Raw genomic sequence first — 16,961 nt, forward strand, 5'->3', positions numbered from 1 at the left:
CCACACTGCAGCATCTGCTCCCTGACATAAGCGTTTCACTCTGAAGTATTGACTTGCTCCAGTTCTGTCTACCTGTAGCGTACGTGTCAGCCCCATACCCTCCCTCCTTGTGATCCTGAGCATCTCGCTAATTATTGTGCATCAGTTGCGCATCCTGGTGATCCCTTCTGCACTTCCTGCTGCGGAAAAAAGGTCACAAGCAGGAAATGAACTTAACCTTTTAAGCCTGGTCTTTACCTTTGCCACAGGTATAGACGCTGTAACATAAGCAGTGTAGGTGTCGGTTTGTAAGGATCATTTGCAGGAATTCCTGTGGGTTGCCTCCGTAGGAAGTGTTGGTTTAAGAGTGGCAGGGGAATTGAAAGAGTACGACATACAGTTTACGTCGCTTATACAGTTGATTTTGGTCATCATTTTTTATCAGGAGCTTATATTAAAATAAATAATATAATAAATAAATCAAATATACACTAATAAGCCTCCTTAAGCCATAAAATATTATTGCAGAACCAGGAGATCTTTATGTTTTACTCTGTGTTCTTGTGTCAGCCTTACCTTTAAGTGACATTTCACAGCATTCAGTAGCTCAGTGTGCTGTGGTATTAAATCCCCCTCTTGAGAGGAGGGTATTTAAATGGCTACAAATCAATAATCCTTAAAAAGGTACATGACACGGCTGTCATCTCATCATTTTAATCCCCCAGCTCTCCTAATCTTCCCTCTTCCCCTTCGTCGTAATGAATTCCATCAACCTTTCAATATTTCCTCTCAGGCTTCTTCACAGGACGCTGCAGTATTTTACTCCGCTGTTCCTCTTCACAAGCTGCTGCCTTATTCTTCATGCATGTTTGGATGAAGGGGTCGGGAGGGGTACCATATATTAGCACTGTTTAAATCCATCAATGAAACTAGGGAGGTCTGTAAGCTACATACTAGTGATCTAAGTACAAGAGTACAAGTACCAGTTTGAATTAAACACAAGATACTTGTGCCCTGATGATAAGGATAACCGCTCATTTAAGAAGCCCCTCCCCTTGTGCCCTCACCCCAATACTTATAATGAACCTAACCTACCACCGCAACCCAAGCAGCACTGGCAACTTCAACAGACCCAGGCTCTGTTCATGCAAGCTCAAGGTACTGACAATGCTGATAGTACCTACCCTACCACATGGCTTCTACTGGCCCCCACATTTAAATTAAACACACAAGAGAAAAATAAAGACTAGTTTGTAGAGAGAGGTGTGTGAGAAAGAAGACGGTATATATGTATCATTTCAACAAGGCTTATACAATCCATAAGTGATATTTGTGCTACCCCAGGCTGCCTCGCAAAGCTAATGTGCCCCACATTAGAAAATCTGTATTATATATGAATCTTATTATCTGTTTGGATGCATATTTAACGAGGATTCCCCCAAACAAGACTTTCAACAAAATGGACAAAAAATAATACCTTCGATTAGGGATGCACTGCAACTGCAACTTTTTCAGCTCCTTGGCTTTTGGTATCAGCAACTACCAGGTACAGAGCTGATACCAGTGTTTAAGTAATAAGATTTCTTCTCAATGTGTGGAAGAGACATTCTTTTACATGAGAGGCAGCATCAGACTTGACTTAAGTGTTGTGTTGTCTTCTTTTTAAAGCATAACTTAGAAATTTAGGGCTCTGGTTTAACTCAGTGGGAAGAGCTGGCGCCCCATGCACAGAGGCTACAGTCCTCGATAGGGATGGGACAAAATATCGATATCGCAATATATCGCTGTCCCGACTGGTGTGATACAATTATCGTATCGCTGGTGCCAAATATCGATATTTTAATAATTTTAAAATGTAGCGCCCTGAACAGATCTCCCTGCCAATTTGAGTCAGCGCATCATTGTTTATCTCAATTTGTGTCAAAATCTGTAAAACTGACACCCAATTGCAGTGAACAATACATGAATTCTGCACTTCACCTTTTTAGGGGCATTTTGTATTCTTCAGTTAATATCGTGATGTATCATGATATGATTGTCTTGCAATATATCAATTATCGCAGAATCGCTGAATTGTGATATTATCGTTATCGTGAGCTATGTATTGAATCGTGAGTTACCCCACGATTCCTCCATGCAGCGGCCGCGGGCTCGACTCCCGCCCATGGCTCTTTGCTGCATGTCATCCCCCACCCTCTTCCACCAATGCTTCCTGTCTCTCAGCTGTCCTGTAAATAAAGGCAAAAATGCCCCAAAAAATTATCTTTAAAACTTAGAAACTTTGCAGATATTCCAAGGAGACACAGAACTTTTTTGGCATATCAAGGTTGAAATACCTCCAAAGAGCTGAAACAGGTGCTGCCTACACATGATGTAGCACATGCCCATAGACGTAAACCCAGAATTAAACAAATCATCCAAGTGTTAGCTTCATTGACACTCAAACCTGCTCCAGCTATCTGAGTCAGTACCAGACCAATATGCGGCATCCGTATTGGTGCATTCCTACTAAGTATGACGTAAAAGAGAAGAAATATAAAACAGGGAAACGCTCACATGAGACATCAGTGAACATTTACCTCGTCTGTTGTAAATTCCTGTCAGGGCTATTAAAAATAATAGTGCCAGAAGCTTATGAATTATAGAATCCATCAGTCATTGTCAGCAGAACCCGTCAAAGCCACCTGCTCTTAATAGAAAACAGACTAAAATGACATGACTCAGACATCTTAACCTCCTAATCCACCTCCCCCTGCCCTCCGCCATCAGCCTGTCTGCCAGTGTTTGCAGATTGATGTAAGTAAGGTCAACATGGGTCAGACGTTTAACACCTGCGACCCGATCTCTTCATCCTGAGATTAGATATTAATCACACGCATCTGATCCCATCAGCTTGTCTCTGACCCGGCTCTGTGTTTGTTTACAGCCGTCTTAAAGAGCTGACCCACCAGTCAGCTGCAGTCCTCAGCTGTCAGTGCAACAGTCTGCTTTTCTTTAGGGTTTCTCTTACTTCTTCTCTATTTTCCTTCACTCTTTCTCTCTCTTTCACCTAAACCACAGTCGTTCACGTTATTTCCAACCATTTCTGTCTCCTCCAGCTCTCACGTCTCATATTCCTCCCTTCTGCCCGTTTCCTATCATCCCTCTTCCGTCAGTCACCATCTCTTCTTATATTATTCTCTCTCTCTCCCACATCACCCTCTTCTTTTCTCCCTCTTTTCTTTCATCTTATAGCTGTATCCTGAACTTTATGCATTCCTCTTCTCAGTCTTGCGCTCTCCTGTCTCCTGTCTTTGCTGTTATTCTGTCACAGACAGTTCTGTAAAGTGTGGGGTTTCATGGGCACATCTGATGTCCTCCGGGCTCGAACTTGTTCTGAGACCAGGGGACTGAAAGAGCACGTCCTGCATACTGAATGAACCGGCCTCTGACGAGCACTGAAAGACTTGTAGAGTTGTAAAGCGTGAGAGGAGATGGAGGCGTTAGGTCTCAGGCTGGCACCACTGTTCCTTCAACCATAATCCTATTTTCCGATAGATTTTATCGTGAAGGCCAAGAATTTAACAACCTGCATAGCAATGTCAGACTCAAAGCATGGAGTTTCTCTTTTGTTGGGAACTATAAAAAGAACCTCTGCATGTTTGGCCTTCGTCTTGTTCTGCTGGTCTGATGAAATTTCCTCCAAGACGTGATAAATTGGATTTGATTAAAAATAGGTTTTTGCACTGCAAACCAACTTGCAGGATAACCTGTTATCAAGATGTATGGTCAGAGTGTCTTGAATGCATGTTATTCTATCTCATTTATTAAAGTGATAATCTCGAAGATCTCAGTTTCATTCTCTTTGGCGGCACCTATGGCGATAAACGGTAATTGCGGGAGCACACTTCCCAGATATCCAGACAGTTTGTTCAGCCATAGTAGATTACTGTTTACTCGCAACACTTGCAGAGACCGGAAAAGCAGCCGCTTAGCTCCGCCTACCCTCTCTGGCAGACCAACCACTGCTGGGTGATGGAAAACGTGTCACTATCTGGGCGCTGCTTGTGAAGTCGCCTCAGACACCCAGTCTGTAATACTGCAAATGCAAAGGCTTTCATCAGTGGGCTATAGGCTCAATCACCATTGTGTTACCTCATTTGGCGATATATAGAGACTTGACAGACATTTATTATAACATTCATATCTAATTTTGGACTGAAAAGTACTTTTGTTTGTCTGTAGTTATCTATGAGGACAAATTAAATGTAGTCCATGTAGGAAAGGACAGAGCTGAGCAGCTGGTGTGTTCCTAAAAGTCCTCTAAATAGCTTGTCCAACCTAATTCATGAAAACAGGAGTGGGCCTGTGCCTGAACTTTGGCTGGACTGTTAGCTTAATCCCCTTGCCTCAGAGAAACCTATAAAAACCTTTGGCCGGATACCAAATCTCTGCAGAACCAAAGAGCTTGATTGCATTGTTGGTTAGGGAGTCCATATAAGATTTTCCAACCAGCTCCAAAAGCCTAAATCAAATCAGCTCCACTTATTAAAGTGAACAACTACCAGAATGTAGGTTTAATGATACCTACAAAATATGTTGCAAGGTCATACCCGAGTTAGACACTTGCTCTTTATTCCACGAAAACTCCTCAAGGTGGTAAATGGATGTTGTTACAAACCAAAGAAAATGAAATAGTTAATTGGATAGCAGCACTTTAGCCCAGTTAATTGCAAATATAATGCAAAGAAACAATAAGCAATCTCTTTGTCTTAAGCCCTACCTGCCATAGCCAACAGATGGCTTGCAGTGCAGCCACCACCACTGGAGAGCTCCTCTTTTCACCTCTTGGGTTGATGGTTCAATTCCCACCTGACCTTAAAGCCCCTCTGCCCCATTAGAGCCAATAGTCTGCCAACCATCTGCCTGCCCCCGCACTGGGGAAATATGGGGCAATATAAATTATTACTGCTGGATTTAAATATTTGGCCGATATCCTCTGATTTCCAGTTTGGGTCTTGGTGTGAGGGTTGAGCTCAGGGTCACAGGTACAGCTGCTCGATCCAAGGTTACTCCTCGTGCTTTAGGAAGCCTGATACACCACTGATAATCCACATTAAAGACAATGTGAATTGTACAGAGTTTTATGTTTTATGGGATATTTGGTAACTTAAAGTAATAATCTTGAAGATTTTCATTTAAATAAATGTCTGTTCAGCCACTATCTATTGCCGAATGAGGTAACACAATGGTGATTGAGCCTATGGCCCACTGATGACAGCCTTTGTATTTGCAGTATTACAGACTGGGTGCGACTTTTGCAGAAAAAATCTCAAGTGGCGCCCAGTTAGTGACGGGTTTTCCATCACCCAGCAGTGGTTGGTCTGCCAGAGAGGGTAGGCGGAGCTAAGCGGCTGCTTTTCCAGTCTCTGCATGTGTTGCGAGTAAACAGTAATCTACTATGGCTGAACATCAAAGAAAAGATCGATGACTACAGATACAACTTCTAAAATAAGTGAAAATCCAAAGTAAAAGAAACAAATTTGACGCTCAGATGAAGCAAACAGTCTAAAAAGGAAAGCGACTGTCAGCGAGGAAAACCAAGAATTATAGCAGGAGCGAATCAGTTACAACTAGCGCCAACCGTTGACGTCACACATGCAACACTGTCTGGATATTTGGGAAGTGTGCTCCCGCAATTACCGTTTATCGCCACAGGTGCCGCCAAAGAGACCAAAACTGAGATCTTCGAGATTATAACTTTAAGATTGTATTTTAATTATCATCATCATAACTGTACCAGGTGTCAGAAACTGAAATTGTTCTTGCTGCCTGAAAATGAATAACACATAAACACTTAAACAAGTGCGCTATTTTAAGACATACAAACCATCCTGTCATGGTTTACTTCTATGCCCAATTATTACCTTCTCGGTCACAGTATAATAGGGATTTCTGTTTTGTATAGTCCTTTTTCTTAGTCAAGCAGGTTAAATCCTGATGGAAAAGAAGTCCAATCTAAAATGATGACATGTACTCAAAAGATTTTTTTCTTCTCATTTCTCAAGTTTTGCGAAGTCATTCAAATCAGTCACTTTCAAAGAATTGTTCACAGACTTCTTTCATGCTTCCTGCTACTGTTACCAACTGCTGTGCTTCCTTCTCTTTCCTTCAGGCCACAGAGAGCGAGCTGGGAGATGTCGACCTGTCCGGACTTCCAGAGGCTGCAGTGGACAGCGAGGAAGAGGAGGAGGAAGACGAGGACCTGGAGAGAGCTTCAGACACTCTTCTGGGCCGAGACCTGGTCCGAGAGTGTCTGGAGAAAGACCCGGCCGACCGCAACGATGACGACATTGGTCAGTGCTTTTAATGGTTCTACTAAAACACTTCTGGTTTCATTAAAATGAAGTAAACAGTGGCTAAATGAGGGACTTATATATAGTATGAGCCTGCATGTCTCTTGAGGACTGCAGCTGCTATTTTTAGACGTCATGTACACGAGCTAGAGCCCTCAGAAACATCATCTATCATTCAGTAAGCACAGGGGTGCTACACAAATGCCCCTCTCACAAAAAGACCCCTCACAGTGGTCTCTAAACACCAGTGCCCTTCCAGTGTGCAATCAGAGAGGCGACCTCATTAGCGGGACCCAGTGGGGTCCTGGAGGAGGGGGTGACCACATCAGAGAGCAGAGAGGAGTTGTAAAGGCCCGACCTGCTGCGTGCCTGCTGGGAGGATGGCCTTCTCATGGCCTTCACCGCCGACGTGTTACACTGAGCTCATTCAGAGGAAAGAGATGCTGTAGAGAGGAGCTGAGGGGAGGACTAACTAACCTAAGTTCAAGTCTGGTTCCTATTCTACCTGAAAAAATAGTGACTTTATCTTTTATTTACTTTTTAAATTACTTTTGTTACATTTAAGGTTACAAGCTCTGTTTGTTCTTCCAATCCAGAGAATCTCTTCAAGTTTTTTTTACCTACATAAATGGGTACAGCAATTCTCAATTTGCTTGAGCCCAACCTTACCACCCTAGAGGTTGCTTTATAAATCTTCTCAAGCCCATGTTTTATAACAACTGCAGAGAAGAGGGACAGAGACGAAGAAGAAGAGAGAGAGGAAATGAATGAAGTGATAGCAGCAGGGGGAATAAAGCAGCCGCTGGGTCATGCTGCATGGTGTGCAGGTTCGAGTTAGGTCACTGTGTTCGCTGTCACAGAGCAGAGGAAGTACACTGAAGATCAGTGAAGAACAGAGTGTGAAAGTTTCTCATTAGGCAGGAAGATATTAAGCACCAATAGAATGCACTGATCCAGGCTAATAAGGGAACGGTTACGATGTGCTGGAATCGGCAGCAGCCCTGGTGATGTATGTGAGTAGGAACCGTTTAAAGGTTTGTTTAGAAAAGCTGCTTTTGCAAGTGGAAAAATCAATTACCGTTTAATTTGCCCACTTAAGAAGTATTGCTTTGGAAGCACAAGTTGTATCAATTACATGAGTTTTTTTTCCTTTTTTATCCAACTCTCTTCTTCTTTCTTTTCTTTTTGTGCCCAACAGAGCAACTACTGGAGTTCATGCACCAGCTGCCGGCTTTCGCCAACATGACCATGTCCGTGCGCAGAGAGCTGTGTAGCGTCATGGTGTTTGAGGTGGTGGAGCAGGCCGGCACAGTCATACTGCAGCACAAACAGGAGGTAGGAATGCACCACTGTAATACCATACATCCACATGGAAGTCAAACAGAAGTGTATCCGAGTCACTGTGAAAAGGCCGTGTAAAACTCTGACAGAGATTAATTATTTAAGCTTTAAGTGGTATAAAGAATTGTGCTTATTCATTAATCTCTGTTGTTCTTAGCTACTATTGCAGCATGTCCCAAGTAGATTTACCGCTAGCAGGGTAATTATGATAATCAAAATATACTATATTCATTACATCTGCTTCATCAACACAATCACACTTAATTCCCATAAGACTTAAACAATGTTTTTTCTTTATTCAGTCGGAAAAAAAGCTTTTAGCTGATTTAATGTTATGAAAGCTTATAGATATTAAATGTCTTTATATGGCAGGCAAAGCAATGATTAGACCTTCCAAAATGCACACAAGCATGAAGCATTTTTACATGTGGTTCCGCCTCAGCGCCGTAACGAAGCTCCGCCATCATGCGGGCTTTGAAATTTTGCGTTGCACCAAGTAACGCCAGCGTAAAACCACTCCAGTGTGTGTTTTTACAAGCCTTTCCTGTGTTTTGGAAGCATAATGTGTGGAGGTGAAAACAAACAGCGTGTGCTTCACACACAGCACTGTTCCGCCCTGCCTGCTACGCTGTTTTCGCTTCTGTTACACCTCTGTTACTACCTTCAATGCCGGCTCAGAGGCATCCACCTCCGTGCGTTTTACATGTAAGACGAAGCGTAGCAGAGGCGTAATAATCCTGCCTTGAACAGGCCGTGTAAAAGGGGCTACAGCTGGCCAGTGTGGGATTATGCAAAAGTGAAAAAAAAAAAAAGAATGCAAGAAATACACAAATTAAACACGATACAAACACACGCAGGTGTTGACAAGCTGCATATGTAAAAGCATAGTTCCATTACGAACTACAACTTTATCCAAAGCTTCACGTCCTGAAACTGGTATGTGCAAAGTCCCTGCAGAGCAGCAGCCCTGTCAATCACATGAGCTGCTACACGGCTAATTAATTAAGTTACATGCCTGAGAAACGGGCGCTCTGTCATGGCTGTTTGGTTACACAGAGCAGCATTAGAACCGACAGGGTGATAAATGGCAATGAACTGCCAGCCGCCAAGCTCAAAGAGGACGTGAACACACGTCAGTCACACACACACACACACACACACACACACACACACACACAGCTCATTGTATGTTTTTCTGTGCTTCCATACTGTCTGCGTCGAGGTTGGTTGATGGACAGGTTTCCTCCGCTCTGTCTCTCTGTGGACTGGCGTTGAAGGTCAAAGAGAAGCACTTGTCTCCTCTCAGAAAGGGAACATAACTCGGCTAAGTGAGCGAGAAAGGGAAAGGAAAATAAAAAAGAGTCTTAAGTGGTCTAACAGAATTAAAAAGAGAGGTAGAGTGCCTCAAAGGACAGAAAGAGAGAGAAGTCACGGGAGCAAACAAGGGAAACATTTCGGAGTTACACAGAATATACTTTTTTTACTATAATATGAGCTAGACAAATAATATTTTACACGTATTTGCACGCTATCATACATAAAACAATATGATATATGCTGTGAGACGTGTTAAATTAGAAGAAACTGCACAGAAACAGCCTCTCAAGGACTATTTGTTCAATATATATGTGGCTGTCGACCTCACCTCACCTTACTTATTACCATTTCATCACCGCTGAGAAATAGAGATCGTGAGGCTGACTGGAAGAAAGAGAAACTGATGAGCAGAGTAAGTGAGAAGCACTGAGAGAATAGGAGATTTGCAGGGTGAGAAACAGCGAGAGAATAAAAATGCAATGAGGAGGAAATATCAGTTTGAGTTTCGGAGGGTGCCCGGGGCTCGTTCGCCCTCCCTCCATCCGCTCACACCGGGGATGAATGGCTTGTTATATTATGCCTGCCAGCATTTCCTATTCAAAGAGCCACCACTAGAGACACAATACCTCTCCACTATCATACTCATCCCTCACACAACCCACATTATGCTCACTATAAACTAAATGTCACATAGTAATAAAGAGCTACTTTAACAGTCATTCTTGTGCAGCTGTATGCTTCTATCACATCCTTTTAAAGCTATCAGAGGTATTAAATTATAATTATAGCCAGTGTGCTCTTTAAAATTGAATGATTCGAGAGGATGCAAGCGGATGTGAATGTTGAGTCTTAAAAGGTGTAACACAATGATATCGCTGATTCATATTCAAAGCATTCTGTATTTTATGACATTATTAGTTATATAATAATTGGGGTACACAGCAACTCAGTCTGCAGGGACTTAGCTTGGGAACCGGAGAGGGTGGCCAGTTCAAGTCCCGGTACGGACCAAGCGTGGAATTGGGGCTGGTAGCTGGAGAGGTGCCAGTTCCTTTCCTGGGCTCCGTCGAGATGTCCTTGAGCAAGGCACCGTATCCCCCACTGCTCGGGGTGCATGTCCATGTGCAGCCCCCCTCACTCCGACATCTCTCATTAATGCATGTCTTTGTGTGTGCAGCATGTTTGTAAAAACAGTGAAAAAATTGGAATTTCCCCTCTGAGATGAACAAAGTATGTGTTCTTCTTCTATTTGACATTACTGCTTCTGCCAAATCCAGATCTACCTACTATGCTGCAGTCATATTCTAATAAAGTCTTAGTACAGGACAGAGATGACCCTTTGGTGGAGCTTTGGTGTGATTGGCTGGTGATGTGCCAGCTTATCCTGATAATTCATATCTGTTCCAGTTTTTATGAAACACCCTCAAATGTAATATTGTTAAAATTAAAGGAATGATGTTGCCTTCTGTTGCTTTAACCCTGCAGGATATTCACATGGATGTTGAGTATTTAAACTTAGCACATGATTATGAATAGAAAGCTTGAAGAAAATCCACAAGCCAGCATTATTAATACCAGATGAACGTATGCATATAAAAAATGTTTGCTGCTGTGTAGCTGCTGATCGTTAAGATGTCATCTTTCTTTGCCTGTCTGCAGCTGGACCTCTGGTATGTCATCCTGAACGGGGCCGTGGAGATCGGCCACCTGGAGGGAAGAGCGGAGAGCCTTTGCATGGGCAACAGTTTTGGCATCTCTCCGTCGCTGGACAAACAGTACATGAACGGAGCGGTCCGCACCAAGGGGGACGACTGTCAGGTGAGGAAGATTGATAAAGACAAAAAGGAAACGTATACTGCTTATGTGCTCGCTACAAGAAGTCGATAATCTGCTGTTAAAGCAAAGATCTTTACTTACTGACACTGACTAAGACAACTACCAATAAAGTTTGATTTATTTTGTTTTGCATGAATTTCCTCTTTGGACTTTAATGTAGAGTGTTGCAACCACAACAATGATGGCACATCTCATCTCCTTTCTGACATTCTGATTGCATGACTTCCCATAGCAGTGCTTCTAGTACAACAAGTTGCTTGTTAGTTAACAGGCCTGCTGTAAGTGATCATGTTGTGTCTCTCAGATGAGTTTATAAATAGCCCTGCAGGTTTCTCACAGAAAGCCACTCTTGGTTCGGAGAAAGTATGTTATGCTAATGAGCTCACAAAAGGTAAAAGAAGACTTGCGTGTACTTGTGGGAACCTCTGTTCACACTGCCCAGTTCCTCCACTGCGCACATTGTTTCCTGTCTTCGGTGCAGAGGAAGTTACAGAGGTAGAGCTTAGCGAGACAAATGCAGAAATTGATGATTTCGTCAGGAGAAGAGCAGCGAGTGCACTGCTGTAGGGTAGTGACGAGTCATGTCTTGGCTCAAGTTGAAGTGAAGGATGCTTCTACTAACTAGCGTAGAGAGTTTTGGACAACCTTATGTGCTTACATAATTTGTGGGAGAAGTAGCGTTTGTTGGACCTTCCTTCCTTCCTCCATCCGTCCGTCCCTCCCATGCCTCTCTCTGCCGCCGCTCATGCTTCCTCTGTGCTGTTGTTTGAGTACCCGTTCGTGGTGCCCAGCAATGTTTTGCTCTACTACAAGTTCACCCGCTGTCCTCATGTCATCCTCAACCAGTTCGTGTGCATCGCCCAAGAGGACTACTGGCGCATCCTCAACCATGTGGAGAAGAACACGCACAAGGTGGAAGAGGAGGGGGAGATTGTGATGGTGAAGGAGCACCGGGAGCTCGATCGCAGCGGGACCAGGAAGGGACACATCGTCATCAAGGTCAGTGATTTTTAAGTGTTAGATCCAGAAAGCTTTTTGCTGCTCTGAAACTTCTCTAGTCCCAGAGGTTTCTGTTGTGGATCTGACCCAGCCTCTTACAAAGATCAATAAAGAAACACATTGTTTTTAACTCTACAAATTGCAAATCCATTGTCGATGTAAACACAGGGATTCAGGATAGTTTCAGGCTCAAAAGTAAGGTGAAATTAGATCGGCGTTTGACCCAGATCAAGTCTTGGTTACCTGGCTCGATAAAGGAATACATTTAACCTTGTTCAAGAACATTTACTACAAATGGAGCGACAGGCAAGCAAACACCAGCTAAGAAGCATGTTTATTCTCTCAGTAAGTTCTGCCCAACTTTTAAAATCACAAAATGAACTTATCCCAATTTTCTTTCGTTGTAATCTCCACTAAAATGCTTTGGATTGATTTGGATTCCACCTCATTATGAATCGACCATGCCCTCGCATACAGTCTCCTGCAGAAACATCAATGCAGCAGCTCGGTCTTCTTAGCTGATTGTTTAGAGGCACAATTTTCACTATTAGTGTTTGCCTTGTACGCTACATTGCAAAGCGCTCCGAGGCCCTTTGATCTTCCTCCCGGAGCCTCCGGAGGCAGCCAGGTATTGATCCGATAATGGGCCTGAATGATTCTCTTGGCCACGGCTCCGAGGAAAAAGGCTGTTGGCTCCCAAACATGTCCAGTGGAGATGAGTCAATTCACAAGTGTTAGCATTTCCGCTTCTGTTTTTGGCTTTGTTCTTTGCGAGTCAGACAAAAGTGGGGGCCTTTGTGGTTTCTGTTCCCTGTTAAACGAATCGTTTCCCCCAGAAACCTCTGCGCTTGTAACACTAACAAACTTGCTCAAACCACCAGAGGCTTACACAACTGCTTTGGACAATATATCAGTGCTACTTGTGAATAACAAATGTGTTTGTGAGTGTGGGTGTGTCTGCATGTGTCCTTTTTTATTAATGGCTGACTGACAGCTCAGTTCAATAGCTGCATCTTTAAAGTTTATGTCCTTGTCACTTTTATGATTAATGTGGACATTATATGTAAATGTGTTTTGCCTGCAGTGTATGTGTGTGTGCTTCTGCATGTATTGTGTGTGAGTCTATATAGATTATGTGTTCCTGTGTGTCATTCCAGCTTCCTGACATGTGTATTTATGAGTTTGTCCCGTATGTTTCTCTCCGTGTATCAGCTGCAGACAGTGTGTATCAATGACTGTATATATAGATGGACGACGCGTCTCCATCTGCTCTCATTGTACAGAATTGATACCAAAATAGCCCTGTGATGGGCGCTGCCATATTGTGCTGGTGACGTCATTTGGAGCCAGAGTCTGTGCAGTAGAGATCGGCGGGTGGAGCCGCTGTAGCCACTTCCGCTAACCAAAACACACACTTAACTTACTGAAAAAACAGCAAGGATCCCGCACGCCGGCGTGTTTAACAGCAGAACAGCTTCTTGTGTTAGTCTGAAGCAGACGTTCACAGGTATGGAAACTTCAGTGACTGTAGTGATTGTTTTAGTTACGTCTCCTGTCGCCGTTCCTCCTCTACTCTGCTTATCTGGAACAGATCGGCTGCAGGAGCCGTATTTGTCAACAGAGCTGTCAATCATCCTTTTTACAGCATCAAATAACTAATTAAAACTAAACTTGTCAGAAAAATGAACACTTTGACGTAACTCAGCATTATAAGAACTAACTATAATGTTTGAGAAACATTTATTTGGCCTGTATTTTGATTTTATAGTTTGACTCGTGTCCCATCTGTTAACATGGAGGAGGTGGGCTTTATGACCTATACTGCAGCCAGTCAGCAGGGGGCGCTCGAAATGTTTTGGCTTCACTTTTGTGGAGCTGTCATGTCGTTCATCTTCTTATACAGTCTGTGGTGTGTATATATTTTTTACCCCAGGGAACCCCTGAGCGTTTGATCATGCACCTAGTGGAGGAGCCGTCGGTGGTGGACCCGACCTACATCGAGGACTTCCTGTTGACCTACAGGACCTTCCTGTCAAATCCAATGGAGGTTGGCAGGAAGCTGCTGGATTGGTTCCAGGTGGACACCCTGCGGGACACGGTTGGTTTTGTGCATGTGTTGTTGGGTCTACTTTTTGTTCATTTAATGTTTTTCTACAGTGCATATGAGTTTGTGTGTATGTGCTCGGGTATCCTGAGACATAAAAGAGGGATGGGAGTGTAAAGGAGTGTCTCTGTGGAGTGTAAAGTGTGCATACTAAGTGAAAACTCTATATTCCCGTTTATACTGTACTTATTTATGTGCACAGCTTTTTATGGCCGCCCTTATGCTCCTATCAGCACTACTAATGTCCTGTATTCATGCATGTTGATAAGAATTCACGCGTTGTGCCGCTCGCATGCCGATCAATACAAGTTCAGCCAGCTCAGCTGTCCTTGAGCCCAGCAGCGATTTGTTCTCACCTGACACTCCTGTTGTCCATAAATGCTTTAACCTAAGATTAGTCTTGTGCTGTCAGTAGTCTTTATGTGGTTGTCATTCGGGCTTATGATCTGCAGCTCCATTAAACAGCATCTAATCCTGTACAGAACGAGCAGGGAGAGAGTCACAGGAGGTAGAAAGAGGGGAGGAGAGATGGCGTGGGAAACGAAGGAGAGAGGGGAAAGTGGACATTGATTGATGCTCTGTGTTGATGTATTGGTTGCTGCTCTGACCTTTTGCAGAGGTTGGAACAATGTCAACACAAGAGTACATTTGCAGAAATAATTGTCTCTGAATGCCCTTTGCTGTAGTTTTTTTCTTCTAATTATTTTGAACACTTCACATGGTCATTAAACAGCTTTATGTTTTTCTTGCGAGCTTACCTAACTGGTCTTTGCAGAACATATCTACAGATATCTAACAGATCTATAACTAGAGTTAAACAAAAATTGGACCAATAAAGATGCATTTCTTTCGTGCAAAAGTTGCAATTTAAGTTATTATACCATTATACAGTCAATAGATGGACTTGTTTTAATGTTGACATTACCATGAAATAGTCATGAAGCAGAACTGCACTCCTGTTGCCAAGCACTAAGCCCCCTAAAGTTCCCCTGAGCATCTAGCAGCTCCTGAAGTCCTGCAAAGTACTTTAAAATGACCTCTGACCTCACACCTACAGTATCAGCATTCTGCAAGAGTTCTCAAAGCAGCTTATACTCAGATAGTGAAAGAAGTGCGAGGTGAAAACTGACTTGAGCTCTTATTGTGTCTCACAGGTAACAAGAATAGTGCTGCTGTGGGTCAACAATCACTTCAATGACTTTGAGGGCGACCCGGCCATGACACACTTCCTGGAGGACTTTGAGAGACATCTAGAATTGACAGTAAGATCAAATTTAAGTCTTTTAATAAATATATTATCTTTTCTAGCTCATGTAAAAACAGCTGGTTTTAAATGAGCTTGAAGCATTTGCACACAGCTTAGCAAACAAAAAGCTCATTTAAATGAAAGACTCTCCAGCCCAATCATGTTCCAATTTCTCCCTCCTCGTCAGAAAATGAAGGGCCACTTGCGGCTGCTGAACATAGCATGTGCAGCCAAGGCTAAGTGGAGGCAGATCACTCTGCAGAAGGCGTCCAGGGAGACGCCGCTGTTCTTCAGCGTGCAGGGCGGCAGCGAGAGAGGATTCGGCATCTTTGTCGAGGCGGTGGAGCCAGGGAGCAAGGCTGCAGAGGCCGGACTCAAACGGGGAGATCAGGTGAGAGGGTCAAGTGCTTTTTCGAAGAATGTTACTGGATGCTATGTTGTTGTATGTATAGCTGTACACTATGACTCTTTTGTTTTCATCTTTTGTGCTTTGATGTTCCATCATCTTTAGCATGTATCAAATTCTTGTGCTTTCCCTGATGTGAATTAGTCCCTAATTAGACGGTTAGAATGAGAACCATCAGGGCTCTGCATCAAACCACTTCTAAGATAAAAAAAGCATGAAATTACAGAAATAAATGTTTCCCAGCAAGAGTGCAGATATTTAGACCTCCCTAAAGCTTCAGGTTGGTTTGTCTTGTGCTCGACCAGTCCTGTGGTCAAAATGTCAGCGCTATTTATTTATAACATCTGACGTTGCAATGTGGTTGAGCTGAGTGTACAACATTTGTAACAAGATGTGCAGATGGATATGAAGGTTATAATCTACACACAAGTCAATTAATGATAATGAACAGTATGTTTTGACAGATCTATGAACTTAAGATATTTACACATGTATTAGAGAGATATTAATCCACATCTGTGTTTACGGGAACCATCTTGAATTTGAGATGTCTCAATCTTTAGCATGTTTAACATAGAATGGTACCTGTCTTTCTCCCACCTTTCACTGTGACCAAAGTCTAAAAAGTAAAAGACCTGTGGGAGTCATCATTGTGAAGTAAAAGATAGAAGAAGACCCGGGTAATTATCGTCTCGGCTCCGATCGGCTTTGATGGGAACACAAAACCCTTGTCGACATGCTAATCTCCTACTCCTCTCCAGCGCGATGATATGCTCCATTGCTAACTTCTGCGACTCCTTATCATCTCAGCTACAAATTCCACCCGTCTCCGTCTGAGCAGCGCTCGAACATCGTTCCAAATTTGTCAGCGCCGAGTTTGATAAACAGACTGGATGAGTAATAGATACATTAAAGACCTAACCACCGTAACATCTTCACTGTTTATTAACCCTGTTTCCGGCACGTTTGTGACATCAGAAAAGAGAAGGAAAGCAGTATACTTCACTGGCTATGGGAAAAGAGACAATCTACATTTATTAGTGGGTCTTCCCAGGTCTGAAAAACCTGCGTCAACACGCTGAATTTAGGTGGGAAAGGGGTAAAACAAACGGTAGATCACAAACATCACAACACTACAGTTGCTTTGGACAGTCCTCAAAAAGTGTCATCTTGGGAACCTACGATACATATTTTAAACATTCTGACACGGCCTGCTCTAAAGTTCACTTAAAGTTTGAGTTAAAAAAAGGATTGCTTTATTCACTACTTGGTTGATTCTGCAAACTACACATTTATCTCTTCAAATGCAGCTAACCAGAAGTCATGCTGCACAGCAAACTTCCCCTTATGGGTTATTTGGAGAGGACCACATTGTCCCTACTATGCATTTATTAACTG

At 43.0% G+C, this 16,961-nt stretch overlaps 1 protein-coding gene across 8 annotated transcripts in view; it reads left to right on the forward strand.

Moving 5' to 3' along the window:
- Nucleotides 1-16,961, forward strand: part of LOC138597864 (rap guanine nucleotide exchange factor 6-like) — a 178,053-nt gene that overhangs the window by 115,732 nt on the left and 45,360 nt on the right. For all 8 annotated transcript variants that reach the window (XM_069669422.1, XM_069669430.1, XM_069669439.1 and 5 more), the window contains 7 exons: nt 6,134-6,314; nt 7,513-7,649; nt 10,632-10,790; nt 11,655-11,807; nt 13,741-13,905; nt 15,066-15,173; nt 15,345-15,548. In XM_069669422.1, coding sequence (XP_069525523.1) covers nt 6,134-6,314; nt 7,513-7,649; nt 10,632-10,790; nt 11,655-11,807; nt 13,741-13,905; nt 15,066-15,173; nt 15,345-15,548 — 1,107 coding nt within the window. The remainder of the gene's footprint in view (nt 1-6,133; nt 6,315-7,512; nt 7,650-10,631; nt 10,791-11,654; nt 11,808-13,740; nt 13,906-15,065; nt 15,174-15,344; nt 15,549-16,961) is intronic.

The sequence above is a fragment of the Semicossyphus pulcher genome, unplaced genomic scaffold, assembly GCF_022749685.1.
Source record: "Semicossyphus pulcher isolate SPU_LCO1_2020_fin unplaced genomic scaffold, fSemPul1.0.p SCAF_10, whole genome shotgun sequence".
In the NCBI taxonomy this organism is placed as follows: domain Eukaryota; kingdom Metazoa; phylum Chordata; class Actinopteri; order Labriformes; family Labridae; genus Semicossyphus; species Semicossyphus pulcher.